Source organism: Salvia hispanica, chromosome 2 (assembly GCF_023119035.1).
Source record: "Salvia hispanica cultivar TCC Black 2014 chromosome 2, UniMelb_Shisp_WGS_1.0, whole genome shotgun sequence".
NCBI classification, from domain to species: domain Eukaryota; kingdom Viridiplantae; phylum Streptophyta; class Magnoliopsida; order Lamiales; family Lamiaceae; genus Salvia; species Salvia hispanica.
In genome coordinates this window covers 15,707,186-15,730,867 of record NC_062966.1, presented here as the reverse complement: position 1 = coordinate 15,730,867, position 23,682 = coordinate 15,707,186, and the positions used below count along the sequence as shown (strand labels likewise).

The 23,682-nt window shown below is 35.4% G+C and overlaps 3 protein-coding genes and 2 long non-coding RNA genes across 7 annotated transcripts; 3 read left to right on the top strand and 2 right to left on the bottom strand.

The window, feature by feature from the left end:
• Window positions 1–745: 745 nt before the first annotated feature.
• Window positions 746–1,579, bottom strand: LOC125203554. 2 transcript variants are annotated; one of them, XM_048101932.1, is made up of 3 exons: window positions 1,424–1,579; window positions 1,212–1,336; window positions 746–1,142 (listed from the first exon to the last, which is right to left on the bottom strand). In XM_048101932.1, exons 1-3 carry the CDS (start codon window positions 1,571–1,573, stop codon window positions 983–985), a joined length of 435 nt encoding a protein of 144 aa, XP_047957889.1. In that variant the 5' UTR covers window positions 1,574–1,579; the 3' UTR covers window positions 746–982. The 2 variants fall into 2 exon arrangements, with proteins under 2 accessions (XP_047957889.1, XP_047957887.1); XM_048101930.1 differs by having other exon boundaries at window positions 746–1,336.
• Window positions 1,580–4,566: 2,987 nt separating this feature from the next.
• On the top strand, window positions 4,567–8,400 carry LOC125204200. 2 transcript variants are annotated; one of them, XM_048102774.1, is made up of 5 exons: window positions 4,567–5,093; window positions 5,799–5,984; window positions 6,590–6,815; window positions 6,908–6,976; window positions 7,705–8,400. In XM_048102774.1, the coding sequence occupies exons 3-5, from the start codon at window positions 6,724–6,726 to the stop codon at window positions 8,306–8,308; spliced, it is 765 nt and encodes a 254-aa protein (XP_047958731.1). In that variant the 5' UTR covers window positions 4,567–5,093; window positions 5,799–5,984; window positions 6,590–6,723; the 3' UTR covers window positions 8,309–8,400. The 2 variants fall into 2 exon arrangements, with proteins under 2 accessions (XP_047958731.1, XP_047958730.1); XM_048102773.1 differs by having other exon boundaries at window positions 6,560–6,815.
• LOC125206358 (zinc finger protein CONSTANS-LIKE 1-like) lies at window positions 4,674–6,138 on the top strand. Its single transcript, XM_048105623.1, has 4 exons — window positions 4,674–4,878; window positions 4,962–5,104; window positions 5,799–5,984; window positions 6,094–6,138. Exons 1-4 carry the CDS (start codon window positions 4,674–4,676, stop codon window positions 6,136–6,138), a joined length of 579 nt encoding a protein of 192 aa, XP_047961580.1.
• Window positions 8,401–17,155: 8,755 nt separating the features above from the next.
• Window positions 17,156–19,117, top strand: LOC125204342. The gene is made up of 3 exons (XR_007173541.1): window positions 17,156–17,499; window positions 18,496–18,556; window positions 19,097–19,117. It is a non-coding gene; the product is annotated as an uncharacterized LOC125204342 (long non-coding RNA).
• On the bottom strand, window positions 17,314–18,145 carry LOC125204341. The gene is made up of 2 exons (XR_007173540.1): window positions 17,696–18,145; window positions 17,314–17,620 (listed from the first exon to the last, which is right to left on the bottom strand). It is a non-coding gene; the product is annotated as an uncharacterized LOC125204341 (long non-coding RNA).
• Window positions 19,118–23,682: the final 4,565 nt, after the last annotated feature.

Below are 23,682 nucleotides of genomic sequence, written 5' to 3'. Positions count from 1 at the left end.
ACAATAGGGAGGCGTGGCCGAGCCGCCGTCGTGGCTCTCCCTTGGGCACCCCCCCGCCGCGGCCTTGGTGGCACAAGCAATAGGGAGCTGCGGCCGAGCCACGAGCCGCTGGCTCCTCTGTTGTGGTTCCTCCTAGAGTGTCCAAACTATTGTAACACTTTCATCTATCTCATGATTCCTGCATTACTTACTTTATCACCAACTTATAAATAGCAAATCAAACTTGATTCGATGTAGGTGTAGCTCAATAGGACCAATGGTCCAATATAGATAAAAACAACAAAGGTAAGTCCCTTTACGATGCGTTGGGTCGAGAATCTTGAAACCCTTAAAAGTTATTTGGACCTTACCAATATATAGCTTGAGGTAGGTTGTCCAGATTGTCAAATTCTGACTCCCCCCCAGCAAATTCAGAACGTATACTTGAATTTTGTGAATTGATAATAAGGATTTATTAATTTCAAGTATGTTTATGTTTTCTGGAATCAGAGTTTTAATTTTAATTAAATTTTAGTATTAATTACAAATTTGAATAATCAATTAAATCAACCAAATACATAAATATATGAGTAAATGGGGGTGAGATCCGAACTCACGGGTGCTTTTATCCTCTTTTATCTTTTCAATTTGATGTATTTCAAAATAATCTACAACGTCAATATAATTTGAAAATGAATTGAAAAAATAAATAAAAAATGTGGAGAAAAAACAAGATCTCACATTGCTATAACATACATTTCAGATTTCATGAAAATATAGAGTCCTTTTATAAGCAAACGGTATTCATACCCCGAAAGGCCCAAACATTGAACCATATTCATCTGCACACTACTTCTCTTACTACACACACTGGTACCAATTTTTAAAAACAATAAATGCGTGAAAATTAAAATATAATGCAAGAAATCATAAAATGTAAAGAATGAATACAAGATTAAGAATGCATTTTGGCTGATTAAGAGAAAAAAGAGGATTTTTGTTTTCAAGAAGAGGGTGCATTTTGGGATGGATCAAGGTGGAGAAGTTGAGCACAACATTTGGGACATATTTGCAGGTGTTTGGGCAGCATGTAGTACATTAGGCAGGCCTTGCATCCAGCCACCACCACCACATTATTAGTATTAGTATTAGTATTAGTATTAGTATTAGTATTAGTATTCTCACTCTTTTCTTCTTCTTCTTCATCACAACAATTTTGTTGACCACCCCATTGCTCTGTTGATGAAGAAGGCGATGACGACCCGTCGCTGCTGTCCTCCTCCGAGAAGTCCACCGTCCGTGGATCCTCCGTCGCTTTCATGCCCGTCTTCCAATTGATGTAGTATATCTCACCGCTCTGTTATTAATCAACAATAATAGTAGGACTAATTTTATTTCGTTTTTTATAGAAAAATATTGTATATTTTGTTACTACTACTACTACCTTTAAATCAAGGCATTGCTCCCAGTGCAAAGGGAGGGCTGTGGCTTCTGAATTGAGTTCCAACGTCTCCGCCGCCGGCACTGCGAGTTGGTGGTTCAAGGAGCAGTTTTGCAAGGATCTCTCAATAGTAGCCATGTTTGGAGTTGCCATTTTTGTTTTAATTTCTTCAAAGGGGAAATGTTATGTGGGAGTTTGATGGTCATGAAAAATCATACTACTAGTAAGTAGGAGTTGTGTTGTGAAAGGTTATGGAGTGAGATATCATATCTCCAAAAGAATCAAAACCACTACCCTCCTCACTCCCATTTCTCACTTTTTTGTCTCCCATATAATCTCGTAATTAATCTCAATAATCAATATTTTACTTCACCTAAAAGTTGAATTAATTAAATAAAATTTTACACTTATTTAATTTTATTCCGTTATTAACAAAGAGGTATGTGCCCTGGATTGGATATCAACTTTGTGTTGAAAGAGAATACTATAATATTAGATTATAAATGATTAAGATGTTCAAACAAATTCCAAATATTAATTGACCCACTAAGAATCTAAAATTATAAATGGATTAATTTGAACTATTTTTATCAATCAATCATATTTTTATAATTTCATTACATTTCACATCCTCCACCTCCATCTCATTGTTCCCCTTCGTCCACCTTAATTTGTCGTTCCCATCATAGGCAGAAAATTGGGAGGCATTTGACCCCGAGAAGTCATTCAAAAGAAAACTTTAAAAAAATCGTCAAATCCGGATTCATATTGGGTTTGACCCGAGATCACTGTGTGCGTATATAACTCTAACAAAATTACTTAAAAAAACAAGAAAAAAAGAAAAAGAAAAAGAAAAAGAAAAAGCAAGGAGTAGGTAATCACGAGATGGCGGAATATGTGTATTGGGAGTTATCAGAAAAGGAGGAATCTTTTGATTCTTTTTCACTGAATACTCTGACATCAAAGACATGGACTAACACCTTTCTCTTTCATTCCATATATTTCCCCTCGCCCATTCCCCCCTCTTCAATTATTCCCATTTTCCACTTCTTATTTTCTTTATCTAATAAATCTCATATTACCTTTTAGGAGCATTTCTACATATTTGAACCACTCATACTTTTAGTTCGAAAAGTTTCACTTTCGAGCTAAGCAATTCTTTAAGATATACTGATATTGTAGTTTTAAACTATACATAGACATATCCCTCTAAGGCTCTAACACCAAGTTGAATTGGACCTAAAGCCTAGCGTTCAAACTTCATTCATAAAATTGCAGTATAAAATTCCAAAATATAGTATCTTTTTGCTTTTCAATTCATTTCCTTAATAGAGAGTGATTCAATTAAAACTATCTTAAAATAAAAATTTTGAGAACTTATCAATTGAAACTTGGAAGTAAAAAGCATATCAGTTGGTGACACAAAATATATAAGTTGTCAACCTAAACCCAAACTCATTTTAAGATAGTTCTCAACCACTTGCTTCCCTAAGATCTACTCACTCCGTTCCTTAGTAATAGAGTCATTTTGTCATTTTGGTATGTTTCATAGTAACACAGAGTCATTTTCTCAAAAGTCAACATATTTTTCCACACCTACTTTACTCTTTCTTGCTTTTTTCTCTCTTCATCTCACTACTTTTTTCATTTTCCACTTTATTATTCTCTCTTTACTTAACTCATTTTCGTGCCGAAAAGAAACGCCTCAATTACTATGGAACGGAGGGAGTACAAAATTGAGTGATAGTAATTGATTTGACATACAGGGCTAGACTTTTGGAAAAGGCCGGAGAAAATAAATTTTGCTATTAGAAAAAGAAATAGTACTACTACAAAGGTAGAGTACCACACATATTTTTCACTTTTTCATAGCCCACTTTTCATACTGGGCCTCTATTGACAAAATCTATATCTTTCTTCTCTCTTCCTTGTGATTCAGGTTTACTGGATTATTGATGCCAAGAATAACAGATTTACAATGCACTTGTATCATACTACTTCCGTCCCATTTTCATAGAAGCATTTCATAACGGTTGAAAAATATTGTATTAAGCAATAGGAATTCAACGAACTTGAAATTGGTGAAAGTGAGATTGAGTCGATCTCATATTACAAAAGACTATCTGTATATATTCGAGAAGGAAACATTTGCTACTATTTCTTGCATTGAATTGATGAAAATGTAATTACTTAAATATTTTATTTATTGTTTGTTTTGACATGCAAGTTTTGTATTGCTAGCTAGATCCGTCACGTTATTAATCCTTCCCCTTTCAAACCATATATGTAATAATATAAGTGGTTGTCATATTTCGCATAGTTGGGAGTCCAATTGCTTAATCAATGTACATCCAACCAATTGCTTGTGCTCGGAGACACATTTTAAATGGGACAGCCACCCATAACATAATTATTATGGACTTAATGCGAACTCTTCAATAAGATTTCTCTACTCTAATTGCTCAGTTGTATTGTACTCGATAAAAAAGGGGTAAATACATTTCCCATACATAATGTGTCACTTTTATTTTATATTAATACAAAAAGTTCATACGTTTTTTAATTTAGTACATTCCGTTATATGTGTTTAAACGGCGTTTAACTCTTTATCTATGTGAAGTACAAAATGTGTCATCATTATTTCATGTTGGTAAAAAAAAAAAGTTTTATGATTGTTTCATAATTGTAAAAAAGTGTCAGCATTGTTAAAAATTTGGTTATAAGATTTAAGTTTATAAGTGACATGTGATATGGCCGGTGGTAAATGCCATTATTTCCACATGTTCATTGTTAAGGAAGTATGGGTTGAAGAGTGAAGATAAATAATGTCGGTAAAAGGCAAAAAAGAAAAAGATGCCCATGCCAGGTCAGCAAAAAGGTTAAGATATTTTACAAGTCGTCTACTCCGTACACCAGACAAATCCACAAACTTGCACAGAGAGGTTTCCATTAATAGAAATTAGGATATTTCTAAACTTAATTAAAATTTAAAAATACTAATCTTTAATCTATTAGTCAATGTGTGGAGTGATGAAATGAATATAAATAAATAACTACACCTTCATCATTATCATCACCTACCTTCCCATAAAGTGCAAAATTCTGCCACCAACACTCTTTTAATCATATGAAAAATCTACCAATTTCATCAAAACAACTTTATTTCCATATTGGGAAGTTTTGGTGGAAATCTTATAGTAGTACTACAAAATATTTAATCCATCAATCAAATAGGAGTAGTATTGGTGTTGCGATGGTTTGGTGTGATTTCTGCGGGTCGAGGCAGGCGATTCTGTACTGCCGCGCGGACACCGCTCAGCTCTGCCTGTGGTGTGACCAGCAGGTGCACTCCGCCAACGCCCTCTCCAAGAAGCATCTCCGCTCCCAGATCTGTGACAGCTGCGCCGCCCAGCCGGCGTCCTTCCGCTGCTCGACGGACGGCGACAGTTTCTCGGGCTGTCCGTCGACAAGCCCTACGAGTGGACGATCTCATGGTTCCCGATAAGAAGAAGAATTCTGCAGCAGCTTATCGAATTGTTAGCTGATGGCGGCTGTGGTGGAGATAGGGAGGATTTAGAACCGGGGACGCCGAGGCGCGAACAGGATGTGCAACAGGAATTTACGTCGTTGCTATTGATGCCCACGCCGCCCAATCACAACACCACCACTGCATGTATGTTTCATGTTCCCCGATCATTTCATAAACAATTTTGACAACTTATTCAATGATATATGGACTATTTTGCAATGTGCTAGTACTTTTCAATGCTTGCAATTCGAGAATTTCGGATTTAAAGTTTCGAATTTAGGAAGATCAATGAAATGTTATTGCACGACTCATTTCTGGAAATGCACCAAAATGTTTGAGGATTTTGTGGTATATGTTACTCCACTCGTCATTCTTCACATAATGTGAAACTCAATTCTTGTCTTCGCTAGTGAATTGTTTTTAGTCTGCAATGTTTGGGCAGAAACTAAGCTCGTAGTCGTAGGCAAGACATATGCGCGCAACATGCTGAGTTGCAAATCCATTGCCCGTATTAGACCTTTCTTGCAAATCCCCTTTTGAAGCTGAGTTTGTACTACTTTCTCTCCTAGCTGCTTTCTGATGAGCGCATGCAGGCGGCCTTTTTTACTTTTGCTTCTTTCCCTTCTCCAGTTAAATAGGTATCTGATTCTGATAAACCAACTTTCAGACTTATGATGGCATGCCGATAAGACCTTGTTTTTGTACAAAATCTACTAAGTTCCAACAATGCAAAATTGGAGGGTGGGGAGTGTTTTTCAAAATGAAAGACCATTAGTGCTGATTATCAAATGCTTTCTTTCCTATCCTGTTCTTCCTTTGCTGATAAATATGCTGCATTCGCTTCTGCAGATATGGGACTTCAATCTGGGACAATTGAGGGGCCATGAGGAGTCTAGCCCCGTTGAACTAGAATTTGGAGGAAGTGACATGTACACTATGAAAAGTTATGGGGAAGCATCATTGGCAAAGAGAAGAGTGGTGGACATCTCTGGAGTGAACTGTTCTGTTGCCAAGGAAGATATAATCCCCTTTCACGTAAGCATTTTTACTTCAGAACCCTTTCATCTAACTTTGATGTCCTTTAGTGATTCATAATTGATCCTAATAAGTAGACATTGATGTCCGTCCTGTCCGTTCATTTTAGTCCAGATTTCTGGCTGGTGGTGGCTATTGGCTATTGGCATCCTAGATTAGGACGTATCGGTTTTAGTTTGAGAAGTAAAGACTCTTCATAGTTCATCTAATTTCATCAATACTATACTAAAAAGATATACCATGTTCTGCTTTTCTAAGATTAATCATTACATTATTGGCCTGTTGTTTATCCACATTGTAAGGTCATCTGGTTATGAGTTTTATATTAGGATATCTGCAACGAGCGCATGCAAGAACTTCACAAAATCTGGATGTGACTGCCAAATCGTAGTTTCTCAGAATCTTGGACTTTGATATGCTTGCTAGTGGCCAAAAAATGTTCATATTTGTCAATTATTGTGATGGGAGCTGCGAATAAGTGGTGGAAGAAGCAGAAATAATATTGTCTTACAGTCCTGTATTCTCTATGCTTAAAGTTTTTTTTATGTTAGATTTTGGTCTCATTTATAATGCAGAATGCTGCCAATAACCAGACTCCATGTCAGGGGCCTGCACACCAGAGAGTAATAATGTACCTGTATCAAGGCCACCATGTTCCGGTTTAACCAAACCCGAATCCTTAGGTGGTTCGAAAGATTTGCAGTTCACAAATCAGTCTATTCTATTGGCAAGCGAAAGTATGGCAGCTATGTCAAAGAGTGACATCGAGCTTCTGGCAAAGAATAGAGGCAACGCTATGCAACGATACAAGGAAAAGAAGAAAACAAGGAGGTTAACTACTTCCTCTCATTCTCTTTCACCACTAAGAAAATATGAAATCCCTGGCCATTTTGTTCTGATATTGTCATGACATTCATGTGTAGATACGACAAACATATAAGATATGAGTCCAGAAAAGCAAGAGCAGATACTAGGAAGCGAGTGAAGGGCCGGTTCGTCAAAGCTCATGAAGCTCCAGCATGATGACATGTTTTGACAGTTGACATCTAACTTTGTCTGTATGTACATAGGTGGTGTTTCTGATTGTTATGTATAATGCCCTAACCATCGTACCCCTCTTCCAAACAAGTTGTGTGTTTCACGTTGTCCTGATAAGCGCGTTCGATAATAGAGTTAGTGTGGGTCTCACTCAGTTGCTAGCATGAACATGCATATGATGATTATAGTTTTGGAACCAACATAGTTTCCAGTTGGCATCAGACATGTAGTTTTCAACAATCACCCGATATATGTTTGGATCGCATTGCTATCTTTGAAGCTTTCTCCTCTAATTATATTTTTCTATATCAATGGACTTCTGAGGGGAGAAATTTTGTCCAGCTTCCTTAATAGATACTACACGAAACCCATTTCTTCATTTAGTCATTGCGGTGTCGATCTGGTTTGGAGGCAAGAATTGAATATTCATAATGGTGAATTTATTTGAAATGTATTATGGTAAGTGGTTTGAAACTCAAAAACTTATTAGTCATCAAGTCATTCAACAAACTGCTATAAATGAGGGCCCTTAAGTATCTTGAGGGTAGCTTTTCTTTTTCAAGAGTGGGAGTTGGGAAACTTGTGATACATCTCCCTCTCTCTCTTCATGTGACTGCTTTTAAAGCATTTATTCATGCTCTGTTACTGATCCACCATTCATTATGCACTGATTTTCACGTAGAGTGCAGGTGGTGAATGAGCTGCAGCTGTATGTTGTGAACAAGTTTGTAGGTGTGAAGATGAAGAAAGGGTTGAGAAACTTGTGCATCGGAGAGGGCTCCACCTCCATTCTGGAGGGAGAAAGGCAACCGACTTTGGAGGAGATGATCCTGGGGTTGGAGATGGAGAGTGGAAAGAGCAAGGTAGAGTTGCAGAGAATGTCGTGCGTGAGCAGCTGCGACATTCTAAGGAGCGCGAGAAAGGCATTGGATGAGTATCCGCGGTTCTCTCTGGATGGGAAGGAGGGAATGTACCGGTCGCCCTTCACGAGGGAGATGGAGGCAGAGAAGATGCGGAGGCTGCCTGCGGTGGTGGGAGGGGAGAGCGTTATTTGGTGTAAACCGGGGGTCGTGGGGAAGCTCATGGGGCTGGAAGCCATGCCGATTCCCTTGAACGCCAATTATAGGAGGGAGAGGCTTAGCGCCATCATAAGGCGGCAAAAGCAGGCGGAGTTGGAGAGGCGGTGGCGGAGCCGGAGAGGGGTGGTGGGATCTTGCTCAAGAGCTGGATATTGTGTTGTCAAACCAAATGCTCAAGGAATTGGATTGCTTCACCTCCATAGATGAAAGGATATTTAAGTTTGTGTTGTTCTCTTCTGTTTTGTGTTATGTTCTCTCTTATGCTAACTCAAATCAATTTTTAAGTTTCTTTTGCTACTTTTTATCATTCCATCACACGCTATTTTTGTATGCGATATACATATTGTTCTATACTTTTGTTTGGCTCACTCACTATTTTATTTCGTATTTTGCCAATAGTTTACTTAATAGCCTAATTTGATGAATCTAAATAGTTAAATAAATATATTGAAAATGTTATAGTACTATATGGTACTACTAGGTGGCGTTCGGTTGCAATGACTAATAATCATGAGACTATCCATCTAGGATTAAGTTGTAGGGTTCAATCTTATGAACCAAACATGATATAATTAATCATGGGATTTAATTTTGGCAATTAAACACCCCTAGTGTATTATTTACTAGTACTATGAAACAGTGAAATTTTTTAAAGAACAATCAAGCGTCAATCTGACTAAAATGAAAACGGTAAAATAAGCGGAAGAAAAACAATAGTAGTATAATTGCTTTACATGATCAATCTACAAGCAAAATAACAAAATTTTAAATATAAAAATACATTAATATGGTAGCTAGCCAATTATGGCGTGACACATTTACTATATCCCAAAACAACTCAGAAGAGAGAAAAAAACTGAGGAAATCTCAATGGTAATTCTTTACCTGTGGTCACACAGAGAGTAAAAGAGGAAACGAAAAAAAGTAAGGATGATTAAAATTTTTCTTTAAAAAAAGAAAAGAATCTAACTTAGTGGGAAATGGGAATAGAGAGAACAGTTAATAGTAGGAAATAGCAAATTAGTAGTAATTGTTAATTTTGTGAATGCATTTAAGTTACTGAAGCACTTGGGCAGAATCAACCAATTTGTAAATGAGTTTTTAAATGTTTATAAATTCCCACAAAATTAGGTCTTCTCATTAATTTTGTAGTTTACAGAGTGAGTAGTGATTTAGAGACATAATGTCTCCAAGCCATAAGGGTATTATGTCACTTTGCCATAATCCAAATTATTATATGGACTAATATACCCTTTTTTGAATTAAATAATAATTAAATAAATGAATATATTTCAATTAATATAAAAGGAAAGATAATCATGTCAAATTAATATTTTTTTATCTAAACACAAAAGTCAAACTCATCAAATTACAATCTTTTACCTTAAATGTATGCAATCACAAATAAAGATATTGCCACGGCAGAAATATACATATGTTATATGGAATACTTAATTTCTACTTGTATCATCTAATGAAAGGATAATAGTCATTTGCATCAAATTATTTTATTAGTATTAAATAATTACAAAAATTCAAAATCATAAGTAAAAATTATTGCACGTATATAATATATACTTAATTTCTTAGTGTTATCGTTCAACGAAATAGTAATAGTCATTCACATCAAATTATTTTATTGGTATTAAATAATTATTAAACTTCTAAGTAAAAAAAACAAATGCATGCATTTATATACTTAATTTCTTAGAGTTATCGTCAAACAAAATAGTATAGTTATTCACATCAAATTATTTTTTTATTAAATAGTAATATTTAAAATTCTAAATTGTAAAATATTGTACTTGTTATCTTTCTAAATAAATTTTTTTTATTGTTAAACATAACTATTAATTTTCTAATAATTAAAAAAGTTATTATTTTGACACCATGCAAGAATTTAAATCGTTGTTCTCTAACATTTTGTCCATTTATAAAATAAAAGATGTATAAATTTCAAATCTTAATTTGATGCTCTAAGAACTCATGCAATTAAATTGATTTGTTACTTTTATAAATATAAATTCCAGATTCAATAATATTTTGTAAAAATAAAATTAAGATTGACTATTAAATCACCTATAAGTTTAGAATTTAAAAAATATTGTATAGTATTATTTAAATAAAGGTCAATTCATTATATTTAATTATATTTAAACAAACTAATATTACGTGATTGAAGTTTATGTACACTTCCTAAATAAAAAATAAAGAATAATTCAAAATTTAGCATTATTGGAGTAGTTAAAATTTTGAAATTTATATACACTTCCTAAATAAAAATTAAAATTATAGTTTGAAGATTTGAGTATATATTTACTTAGATTTGATATGTTGAGGGAAAAGTTTTGAGCGACTGTGAGTGCCCCTCTTCCGTCAAATTACCTCACCTTCGGTCAACACCGTTCCACTACTGTTTTTTTATTCAATCGAGAAACTCAATCTTCATTTTTCTTCATAATCTATCTCCACCATTCTTCTACAAAATTGAAGATTTTATCCTTCCATTCAATAGTTAGCAGAAATATAACATAGTTGCAGTGACGGATCCAGGAAATCAAACAAGCCGGGGCTGAAATTTTTAAAAATAAATACTCCGTACTATTATTATTATTAAAATATTTAATTGTAAATGTAATGTCCGCACAACTTTTACGGCACATAAGATGATAATTGTTTTCGTAGTCCAGATCACTATTTATGTTTTTCGTATTAGATTCAACACTTGCAACATTAATTATTTGTTGGTTCACAATTGAATTCGGACTTGAAATAATACTATTAGTTGGAGCACTTGCAATTGAATATAATCAGTAAAATTCTTAGATAATACGCCCTCTGTTCCATTAAATTAAAATATTTATTTTTTGACATATGATTTTTTTAGTGTTGTTTTGTGAGTTAACGAAGAAAAAGTAAAGTAAGAGAGATGAAAAGTGAAAAAATGTTGTTTCCTTTATTAAAAAGATTTTCTTTTTTTGAGATAATTCAAAAGGAAAAATATTTTCTTTTTAATGGGACAAAGGGAATGAATATGAAATATATATTCATATACTAATCAATTTAGTTATTAATAGTCTAATACTCGCACTAATACAGATAATTTTGCACAAATTCTAGTTCTACAAAAGTGGTCCTAAACAAAGTACTCCCAATAAAATTAAGAGGTGTTGGGGCCAAAAAAATTATAATAAACATGAGACGTTTTGCACTATTGATTCAAATAAATTATTGAGTAGTGATAAACGTAAATAATTTCTACGTACGTAATTGGATATTTTAGGTAATTCATGCTTAAAGCCGGTTCATGATTTTCAAATACTTTTAAATCAACTAGCATAATACATATTTACCCTTTGAGAATAAATATACTATAAAATGATTTTTCTCCTCTCCTTATTTCTTCCGTCTGTGTCTTCTAAATATACCATAAATGATTTTTCTCCTCTCCTTATTTTTTCGTCTCTGTCCCAAGTATATACATGAATGTGTGGTTATTTCAGCATCAAATATTTCCATACTTTTTGTACTACCGATAGAGTATATGGCCATATCTGAAAGTATGATTTTCATGAACATGATGTGCGCAGCCGACCCCCGGAACAGGCGGTAGCTGACGGCCTCCGGGGAGGATGAGCACGAAGGAGGTCGACGTGCAGAACAAGACGAGAGAAATGTAGTAGTAATTCTTTACTTTTCTTTTTTACATGATATTTTTATTATTTTTACTAAATATTTTATTCCATGTTTGCACGATTCCCTATTTTATGCATTTTGTTGTAACTAAATGCTATTTATTTGCTTTTTTCTGATACTCTTAAGTTTTATTGTGGATCACTTTTTTATTTATACTTTTAAATAATATTATAAAAAATTTAAATAGATTTATAAATTAGCATATTTGTATGCGTTAATTATCATATCAGATTTTAACCATGATTTATTTTTATAATATCTTTATACTATTTTACACTTTTCTTGGTTTATTTAATATTGTCATTTTATTTTAAAAATACTTTTTTTCTTTAAAATCTCAAAGCTAATTATTTAATTATAATATAACAATTTCTTCTTCGAATAAGTGATTAAAATCTTATAGAATTCCCCAATACGTTTTGAATCATGAATAAATGCATAAAATAAGGAATCTTGCAGATCTACAAAAATAAGAGAGATAGAAACGAAATAAATTGAAATAAACAATAATAAACCAATTCCATTAACATAAGCAATTGCAAATTAACAAATTGAATTGAAAACTGGCAACAAAAACAAGAAACGAAAACAAGAATCTTATTCTAGAAACTAAACTAAAACATATCAATCCAGATCTATGATATCGTCGCTCGCCGTCGACACTCCAGCTTCTTCCCGAGGTGGAGACTCATCATTATCAAAGATTATATACTCCTTTTAAATCACGATACATCGTGTAGAGTTTGAGGAGATGGTCGGAGCAACATATCCTTTACAAATATTAAATAAATAAGTTTTGAACATTCAATTATTTTTTTGATTGAGATTCAAATATAACTTTTCAAAAATAAAAAAATATATAAAAAATATTATTGTTAGTAGAAAAATAATTGGATGAATTCACTTTTATCATTTTAGATTAGTTTAATATATCATATATCTATGAGTTGATTAAGAAATCATAAACTCTACTAATTCTATATCAGACATTTTTTTAGAGTTAGCAATATTTGCAAAACATGAGAAAATATTAATTATATAGTTTTATAATGTTAAATAAATGAATTAAGAACATGTGGTTTTTATTTATCATGTTGTAATGTTCTAAAAATAATTCAAATTTTGGAATGTAAATATTAATATAAAAAGTAAGAAAAATCTTAAATAAAAGCCACATAGTTAATTAGTATTAATACATAATAGATCATATTATAATTTCTTATATTATACATTGAATTGAGCAATAAACTCTAATATTTTATAAAAAAAGAGAAAATATTAACAATATTGCTTTAAAATATAAATAAGTTATTTTTCATCGAGCTCGATTGTAACATTCTAAGAACTCTAATATTCTATAAAGATAATTAGAAAATATTAGCTACAAATCTTAAAATATTAAATAAATAAGTTGTGAACATGCGATTATTTATTTATCAGGGTTCAACATAATCGTTCAAAATCATAAACACTAAACTCCTTTGGTAATATTACACCATATATCAAATTTTAATTTATTGCATGTTTTAGTGGGACGAACGAAAGAGGAAATTCGGCTTATTTCTATGGGACAGATAGAGTATTGTATAAAGAAAAAGAGAATATTTTTGGAAATATTAAAAATATGAAATAGATATGATAAGAACATGTAATTTTTTTTTATCAAGGTTCGACTGTAACGTCCCAAGATATTAGAATTTAAAGAAATCAAATTTTAGGTAATAAGAAATTAAAATTATAACATTCTTAAAATTCCAACAATACACTTATTTAGTTACTATATTAGTAGTATCAACTTTTAATTTGTTGGATTATAGTGAATTAAGCTAAAAAGTAGATATATTGAAAATTATAAGTTTATCAATATTGAAAATTACTACAATTTAATTATAGTAGTAATTTTTTTTTATCATATACTATTATAAATCTGATTATTGACACTTCAATAGTACTGTATAACAAATTTTTAATACTTCATAACGCTAATTATTTATACTATTAAATTATTTAAATCAAAATTTATACGGTAGTAATTATTTTTAATCATATATTATAAATTTGATTATTGAAACTTCAATAGTATTGGATAACAAATTTTTAATACTTCATTACGCTAATTATTTGTTAATATTAAATTATTTAAATTAAGATTTATAAAGACTAATTTGATAAGAGACCTGATATTGTTCTCTACCAAATAGATCTTTATTTAATATTTTAAAATTTTAATATATTTTTACATAAATGCAATAAAAAAATATATTATCCAATCATATTTTAAAAAATTGTATGGCATAGAGTATGAAAAAGGTAACTTGTACGATATTTCTGAAGTCGCTTATATCAAAACTCTATTTGTACGATGAATAACTAAACCTATAAACTTAATCTTGAAACCAAACTTATAGAAAATTGAAGAAAAATACACAAATTCCATTGAAACACAATAATAAACAAAAATAAAGCAATCATGTTGTGCAAGATTATGCACGTATACATAATGTCGACCATATTATCCATAAACCACGTACGAGTCGGGGCTTTGATAATGTTAAAATGGAGCTTGGAGAATCCCGAACGCTCTCTCCACATACTTGCGAGCAGCCTCTTGCTTCTGCGCAAAAAGAGCCTGTTTTTCGTTCCGCATGCCTGTCAGTGTTAGGTTTGGTATATTGAAAAGCATGTTTCGAGCAAGTTTCGCTCGAATAGAATCTTGCTTGTATACGTAAAACTCTATAATCCACTTTTAACCCGATTCAGTATTATTCGAGCAGTTTCGCACGAATAGAATCAGTATATTATTACATCGTGTTTGCTTGTGCATTTATAAGATGTTTTATAAACATTTAAATGTATAAGAAGCAAACAAAGTCTAAGTCTTTTTCTTAGTAGACTGGTTGTGGGCGTCGTCCACTTTAAGGTAACACAGTCGGTTCTATGCAATGCTTTGCAAAAGAAAAAGAAGAATTTCACAATCCAGATAGGCTTAGACTACCTATCGTGAAAGGTTGCAATGTCAGTCCGATTATTTCTAAGTCTTTTACGAAATAAGATGATGTTGGTGTGGTATAGCATTTGAATGGATCTAACACAAGACGTGTCTTTATGCTATCTACTGAAAGACTAGGTCTTGATAAAATACTATTTCTTATCTACATACGTTAGCATTGAGCATACGGTATTGATTATGCACTACTTTGACTTATCAAATGGTGCGGGTTTTTCGCAACCCAATAATCCTGATATATATTGGGTAGTGGTGATTAATATCTAGCGGTGCTAGGATTGCTATTATGTTGAATCGCGCACGAGGTGAGTCTCGTTTGATAATGTCCTCAAGAGGAGCTAGAACAAGGTTTTATTATTCGGGAAACTGGCCAGTTGGAGTTTTATTACTCTATGAATAATAAATAAGTGTTTAATCCTAAGTCCACTCTTGGAATTAATAAGATGTTAATTAATTAAGTCCATGGCAGACATTAATTAATTAATGGTCATTTATATCTTAAGCTCGGGAAATAAATAATATAAATAACGGAAACCCGGATTACTTGTAATTTCGGATTTGGATGAGGAGTGCAATATTACTTCTGTAGTGGCTGCTCGTTATATTCCAATTAAAAGCTTATATTAAATTATGGTTCAATTTAATTAGTAAAAAGCTAATTGAAGGAGTCCATATCCAAAACCTTCCATAGATCCCTGACTGGGCCCAATATGAACTTAATATAAATAGGAGAATAAAGGAAAGACAAAAACACAATTATTAGTAGAGGAAATTTTCACCCCCCTCTCTAATTAGTAGAGGAGTTCAAAAAATTCTTCAGCTCTTCTCTGTGAGGAATTTTCTGTCTTCTTTATTCGAGTCCTAGTATTTTGATAAGATCAGCCCACCCTGATATCGAGATACGGTTCGGGAACCAGTCAGAAGATTCGTGGTCTAGTATTGAAGATCATCATGTGGAGAAGGCGCGAGCAATCGTCGATTATTTGGAGAATCAAATCGGTAACCCTAAATCGTAGAATTCATGTTTTAGGATTTTCTTTCTTGGAGCATGAATTATTTGCGTTCTAGCATGCAATTATCTGTTTAACATGTGAATTGATTAATCGCATAATCGGTCAAATAGATCCTTATCTGATTTATTTGTTTTGTACAAGTCTTCCGCTGTGCAAGGGTGTAATACCCCAAATTTTTTCTACTTTTTTTATTTGTCATCGAAAGACGTCGTTTGTGCATCTGAAATTTTTTCGCCTTTGTTTCTTTAGCCAAGAGAAGGATTTTACTTTTGGGCCAAACAATTATTAATGCCAACCCAATTTGAAACCCAGTTGTTATGAGTCCAAAACATATTTTATTATGAGTCCAATTTTGGAGAAGCCCAATCAAGATTTAAACGCATGTGATACTCCTCAACTCAAAGCTGTTACAAGGAAATCTGGCCACGATATGCCGTGAGTCACCAGGATTTAGATCAGCAACAACCAATATATATATGAGAGAATTCGGAATAAGGGATTAATTTCGCTGACCTTTCGAAATGAGGGATTAATTTCGCTGACCTTTCGTAATTTGGGATCATGGCATGCGTATTTTTCAGAATAAGGAATTTCTAATTTTTTCTCTTTTTTCTATTCTATTTTAATATTATTTCACTCCAATCATTTATCAATTGTCTAAATCACCCCTCTCAAATATTTTACCTAATTTCTACAAAATCACCGACACAGTTTCCTGCCCTCTACAAACACGGCCAGGAAAATAAATGCTTCAGCTGGAAACGAATCCTTGGCTGGATCTCCAACGCCATCCTCACCTCCCTCATCCTCTTCACCCTCCCATCTCCATCCTCTCCCCCTCCGCCCTCGACCGCCGCAGCTCCCCTGCCGACGCCACCTGATACAACTCCACCCACGACTGATGTAACCACCCAAAACCAGACTACTACTCATCGCTCCAACCACTCCGCGTCCAACCGCTCCACTCGCACACCATCATACTTGAAGGATTATGTTTGAAGTAGTTTCTGTCAGTTATGCATATTAGAGGGTAGTTCTCTGTCAGTTATGCATATTAGTGGGTAGTTCTCTTGTTTAGTAGTAGTTGGTAGTTTCCTAGTACGTTTCTATAAATTAGTTTAAGTAACTTTAATGGAGGACATAAAAAACTTTCCAATCAAGTGCTTATTCCTTTCCTTTAGCTTTCTTCCAAACTTTGATTATTACGGTGCTCAGCAATTGGAGCAAGTAGTTGCTCAAAATACTACTTTTGCTTATAACACCACCGACCTCGGCGCCACCACCTACACCTGCACCATCTGGGCCGTCAACTGCCAGATGAGGACGTGATAAGGGAGATGGAGCGGACGGAGAGGGGGGTGATTAAGGTCGGTGATTTTGTAGAAATTAGGAGTAAAATATTTGAGAGGGGTGATTTAGGCAATTGATAAATGATTTGAGGAAAATAATACTAAAATAGAATAGAAAAAAGAGAAAAAATTAGAAATCCCTTATTCTGAAAAATATGCATGCCACGATCCCAAATTACGAAAGGTCAGCGAAATTAATCCCTTATTCCGAATTCTCTCTATATATATACATGTTCTACCACATCACACGTGTTCCACCATTCATAAATCTTGAAAAAAAAAATATAGAGAAAGAACTGAGTTAGAGAAGAGAGTTTTCGGCCGTCTAAGAAGGTAATCATCGGTCAATTCTCAGCAATGAATTCCTTGCATTCATTTAGGATAATCCTGAATCATCGTGTGCTCTGAACAAAGTTTCAATCTTTTACGTTTAGCCTTTGTCTCAACTGAAAATCTAATCCCCAAGAAACAAATCAACATCGATTAAGAGAATTAGGATTAGAATAAGAATTTGAAGGAGAGGACTTACCTGCCGGGAGAAAAGAGTAGCGAAGGAGGTGTGGCTGCGGCTGCGATGGAAGTTGCGGCGGCTCGGCGTGTGAAACGAAGACGACGGCCAGAGGCAGTAGCGCCGCGGCGGTGGAAGAAGCAGCGGCTGGTCTTCGACGGAAGGACGTGAGGCGGCGCCAATTTTCGCCGGGGGAAAGTTTTTGGGACGAGAGAGATGGGAGTTGGTTTTGTTTTGTTTCTGACTTGTGTTTTCTGTGAGAAAGAGGGAGAGATGTGAATTAGGAAGAGAGAGAAGAAGTTGGAGTCATGATCTGTACTTCTAAATTTGGAATTTGTAGCTCCAGATTCGAGACATCAAATTGAGAAGAGAAAAGAGAAACAGGGGCGGTGGGAGTAATGTACTTTTCATCATTATACTTTTGGTTTGGTACGTGATTATAGTGACGAAAGTTTAGTATAGGTTTGACTAATATTTTAAGTACTGGGCTTTGATCATTTTGAGATGTAGTTACTATTTTTGGAATTTGATTACACATTGGCCAACCTTTTCTATTTTGAGTTTGGGTCCGAAGAGGGGGTATCTTTAGTGATGGGTTGGAAATTCTAGTTTTATTAACGGAGTTAATTAATTTAGGTCAGCTAATTCAATATTTTACGAAGCTGATGTAAGAACGAGTTTTAAAATACGAGAATCTAGAAACCTTTCTAAAAGGAGATGAAGAATAATACGAGCATACACGTAGGATGCATGTATTCCTATTAAAGTTTAAGAATACCTTGAGTCTAATTAGTATGTTATATTGTGATATTTTCAAAAAGGCTATCTCCGCAAGTTAAGGTCGGAACGAGAAAATCAAGTTAAGGAAATTAAACGAACGAGGTGAACTTTTCTATCCTACATACTAATGTGGATAAAATATCAAATATTTTGAGATGATATTTAGTTATGCAAATGATGTTGTCTTGCCATAAATGATTTGTTTTATGTGTATGAAGCCAATCTATTTGGTTAGAACGTAAGAATCGAATTCGGGTCCGAGTGAGGGTGGTGCCCCTACTCGGATTAGTGTACACAGGTGACCGTTGGAAGGTGGCCACCTTCCACGGCACAAAGATGATATAGTGGAGGCCGTTGGGAGGTGGCCACCTCCCCGGCTGGAGAAAGATGTAGGTGACCGTGGGAGAGCACCATCTCCACGGCACTTGGTGCTCAGATATGGCAAAAAGTACAGAAAGAACTTAGACTGATCAGTCAAATTTTAGCTTCCAAAGAATTTAGTAAGCTCGGGCCTTTTAAGAGAAAACCCCCGAGTGTTACCGTGATGGCATGACAATATTTTCATTTTATGTATGTATATTTCGGCAATGTGTTCACTGAGTATTTTTATACTCAGCCCTGCATATATTTCTAAATGTGCAGGTTGAGCAGTGACGGTGGAGAATGTTGAGCACCAATTTTTCTGTTTATTTATTTAGTATTATTATTATTTAAAGTTATGTGGGTCATTTAAAATCAAGGACAGTTGTATGCATATTGATTAATTGATAACGCATTTTAGGTGATTATTTTCTTTAGAGAATCATTTATTAATTATCCAATAATGAAAAACAAGTGCATGTATATTATTTGCAGTTTTGGTAACTTGATGTAAAATCAATAAAAATTGCAAATTTGCATCTTCATTATGAGTAATCAGATCACTAATCATTCATTCGTATTGCCTCATAAATGAATCCATAAAAAGCATTTGAGGAAGATTTCTTAATGAGGAAAAACAAATAATTTTCTTATATAAATGGATTCATAATTAATCGACTAATCGACTATTTATTGGGGTATAGAACACCTTACATCCATTTTCATTCAATCCATCCCATTTATATCAATTTTCAGTTTTCAAGATTCATGATTTTACATCAACTTTCAAATTATAACATGTGACACGAACTTTGATTTTAATCTATAATAATAAAATTAAAGTTTAATCTTATTTAAGTAACGGAAATTTAATGGATTCATCTTTTTGTCAAATAAAGAATTGATGTTGCAGAAAAATTAATACAATAGGCAAAACAATAGTCACCAACTTAATTTTAATTACGCATAGCTATTTTATTTAATAAATTGTCTTTTAATTAAATTTTGTTATACAATCATTCTTTACATTCTCGCACCATATTTTATCACTTCACGCTACAATCTTCGTCTTTAAACCCTTAGAAGTCACTTTACTTCCCCCTTCATCTCTTTCGAAGGCAACGACTACTAGATCGAGATTCCACCGACTCACTTACTCACTCCCTCTAACTACTTCCAACCCCTCTCTCTTAGTGCCCCACCTCTTCACTCATCGCCAGACGCTCGCCCTTTCTCCTTCATATTGGCTTGCCAAATCTGGTCGTACACCAACCCTTCCTCCTTCCCTCGCAGCCTCATCGTCTACGATAATGCCTATAACGTGATATTGTTAAAGAGAAGAAGACTAACACAGAGAAATACTATGTTTGTCTTAAATAATGACATTTATATTATTTAACTCTAACTAGCATATACTTACAATAAACAAAATTGATGATTACGTACTGATTTTGATTATCCAATAATACCTTATCGAACTATTACCATTTTGTGAAAACATCCATTTGTTTTTTATTGTTATTTAGGAAAGATTTTCTTTCCATATTCAATTCAATCAAACTAATATTTACCATTTTCTAAATCTTAGAGCATCTCCAATGGTAGGCTAGCCACCGGCTAGCCGATTGACACGTGGCTAGCGATCGGCTAGTCAAACCATTGGAGTAGGCCGCGATTTTTAGCGAAAACCGGCCAAGGCTAGCGATTGCGTGTGGTCGGCCGATGCACCGCCGCCATTGTGGCGGCCCGATCGGCCAACGACGATTTTTAATTTTTTTAAAAAAACCTATATAAACGCGATTTTAGTTTCATTTTCATTTGCACCGCTTGTTTTAACGAGTTTTCTCTCTAACTTTCGTACAATAGCATCATCGAGCGATGAGTAACGCGGGTGGTAGCGTGGTGGTAGTGGTGGGGATGCCGAGGAGTACGAACGGAGGATGAACGAGGCTATGGAGGCCTACATGAACCGCGAGATGGAGCGGTACATGCGTAGGGTGTAAGCCAGGCGATCCCTGCCCTCCACCGGTTATCCACCGCCGAGCGGTGATTGATCGGGATCACGCGCGCACATCGTCGGTTGTACGACGACTACTTTTCGGAGAACCGCGGTTTCCCGCCAACATGTTCCGGCGGCGTTTTAGAATGCGCAGGGAGTTGTTTATGCGTACGTTGGCGCATTAGAGCGTCGATATCGTGTTTCCGCTCGGCACGATGCGGTTGCGGGCACCCGGCCACACCCCTATTCAAAAGTGCACGGCGGCAATCAGGGCTTGGTCTACGGAGGCGCGACGACATGTGGGATGAGTGCCTCCACATCGGTGAGTCGGCGCCACTGAATGTCTCGAAGAATTTCGTGGGGGCGTGATAAACATTTTCGGTGAGCGACCTTCGAAGCCCTACTCCCGAAGATTGTCGAATTTGATGCGATGCACGGGGAGAAGCATGGGTTCCCTGGGATGTTAGGCGCATAGATTGTATGCATTGGGAGTGGAAGAACTGCTGATCCGTGATAAGGCTAATTTCATTCATCGGTAATATGCGAAAAATGTTATAATTTGCTGGGTCTAACACGTTTCTAAGCCGGTGTGAAGAAAATCGTTAGATCAAGGAAGTACTGAAGGAGATGGTCTAGCGAAGGAAAGGAACGAAGTGAGCGGGATTTACAAGGAAAATTGGCGTGACAGGAGTCAATAGCGAGGGCAACAAAGTCTTATCCATACCTCGCCGCCCCACTCAAACGCCATATATAGAAGAGCATGCAACGCAAGGATTATCACTTTTTTTCTTCACTCTTCTTAGCTCACACACATTACACACACTTGGGAATGGGAGATCCGGGGTAGTTTCGAACGGAAGGTTACTTTCTTAGAAATTTCGTGGTTGGCAACACCGTCCGGCGAGTGTGGACGAAGATACAATTCCTTTAATTTCAGTTGTTTTTGCTCTCTAAGTTTTTACCGCTCGAACTTCACTTTTGGGAGTCGACCTTGCTGTTGATGATACTTATTTGTCTTTCCGTTTGTTGATCTGCGTTTAGCAGTTAAATTTCAAGTCAATTTGCATAGATCTCTCTGCTGTTAGTTTATTTCTTCAAATGTTATGTCGATCTCTGTTTATTTTGATGTTGTGGTGTTCGATATGGAATTTGGTGATAGATCTGTGGTTATTTGAGTATTCGGAGTTCCTTGTTTAAATCTGACGTGATGAAGAGTTTCTGTTGGTTGGAGTTCGTGTCGGACGCTTGGATCCGGAGTGGATTTAGCGTCTGAGGTTGGATTCGACGCGTGGAAAGATAGTTGTTAGATGGATTATGTTTTCTTCATTTTGTTTTTTTTTTTTTTTTTTTTTTTTTTTTTTTTTTTTTCTTTTTTTTTTTGTTTTGCTTCGTCCAGATTTATGCAGATCTGTTTAGTTCTTCGTTGTTCATGCATTAATTTGATTTAAATGTCAGTTGCTCTGTTTTAATTTAAACTTATGTTGAATTTCTTAAGAGTTTTACGCAATTTGGTTGTAGAAAACGATGTCGTTGTTAGTTAAGTACTTTAGTTAGTTGATTCTGCCAACTTTTCGTTCGTACTTTGCTTTTTCAGTCATGGTCCCCACAGTAGGTTCATTTCTTAGGTCCAGTAGGTGAAGCAGTTTTCTTAGATCAAGTGTCGGAGCAGTTAATTTCCTTTACTACGCTCTTTCATGATTTTTGCCTAGGTCTAGCTGTTAGCTTAAGAATTTTAAAGTTTCCCAAGTCAAGTTAAATTTATTTTTCCTCAACCCAAGAAAATGCGTGGCAGCGAGCCGACACGAAAAAAAAAAACACTCCCGAATCCTTGAACATGAGTATTATGCATCTAACTTCTACTGTAGTGATCGATCCCCTACTTCCACTCTACTAGGTTTAGTAAAGTAGTTGAGGGTTTTTGAAAAAGTGCTCTGTCCGCGCTGGTCCGACGACCGGGATTCCTTTATGACCATAGCGAAAGTTCCTAGACCGCGTGATCTAGTGGACTCGCCGAGCATCTAGGGAACCCGTTATTTCATACTTTTGAACACACTTGCACCACGCCAACCTTCCCCCCCGGAAGGCCCACTGGAAGGGGGCCTACACGGCCATTTACAAGTCAAAGAATCCCACGATAATCCTCGAGGCCGTAGTCACAAATTCTCTAGGCGTAGATCAGCATACGTATTTTGGGATAGTCGGGTTGAACAACGACTTGGCCCCTGAACTCGTCTCCCTCTTCAACTTCGAGCCAGTGGGCGTCGGTCCAAATTGCCGTCTTATTTGTGGCCAACAAAGCAACTGGCATGATATGGCTACTACTTAGCGGCGGATGGGATATACCCTGGGTGTCTTGTCTTTGCTGAAGACGATCGAGAGCGAGAACAAGTGATGAAAGGAATGCCTACTTTGCCCGGAGCAGCCCGGGGTCGGCGCGAAAGGACGTGTAAACGCGCACTTGGTGTGCTCCGGTCTCGATGGGCGGCAATTAAAGGTCCAACGTCGTTTGTGGGATGTCACATGCGTATCCCAAATAATGTACGCTGCATTATCTGCCCCTTGACGTACATGGTACCGTCGAAGACGAAGGCGTACAAGCGAGCTAGTTGGGCTTAATGGCGATAGAAGCCGGTCCAAGCCAATTTTAACGCAGGCAGCCACTGAAGGTATGCAGCAGTGGTACTTTCTCGATGAAGCCGGGCGCCTCAAGGAATTTGCCAACATGCGCCAAGTGGATGCTCATATTCAACTCCAAAAGGAGTTAATTGAAGGTTGTGGCACCAGGAGGCCCAGACGGCGATAGTTTTTTTCTTTATTATGTACGCTTTTTAAATGTAATTTTTTTTTATCTATGTACCTTTTTAAATGC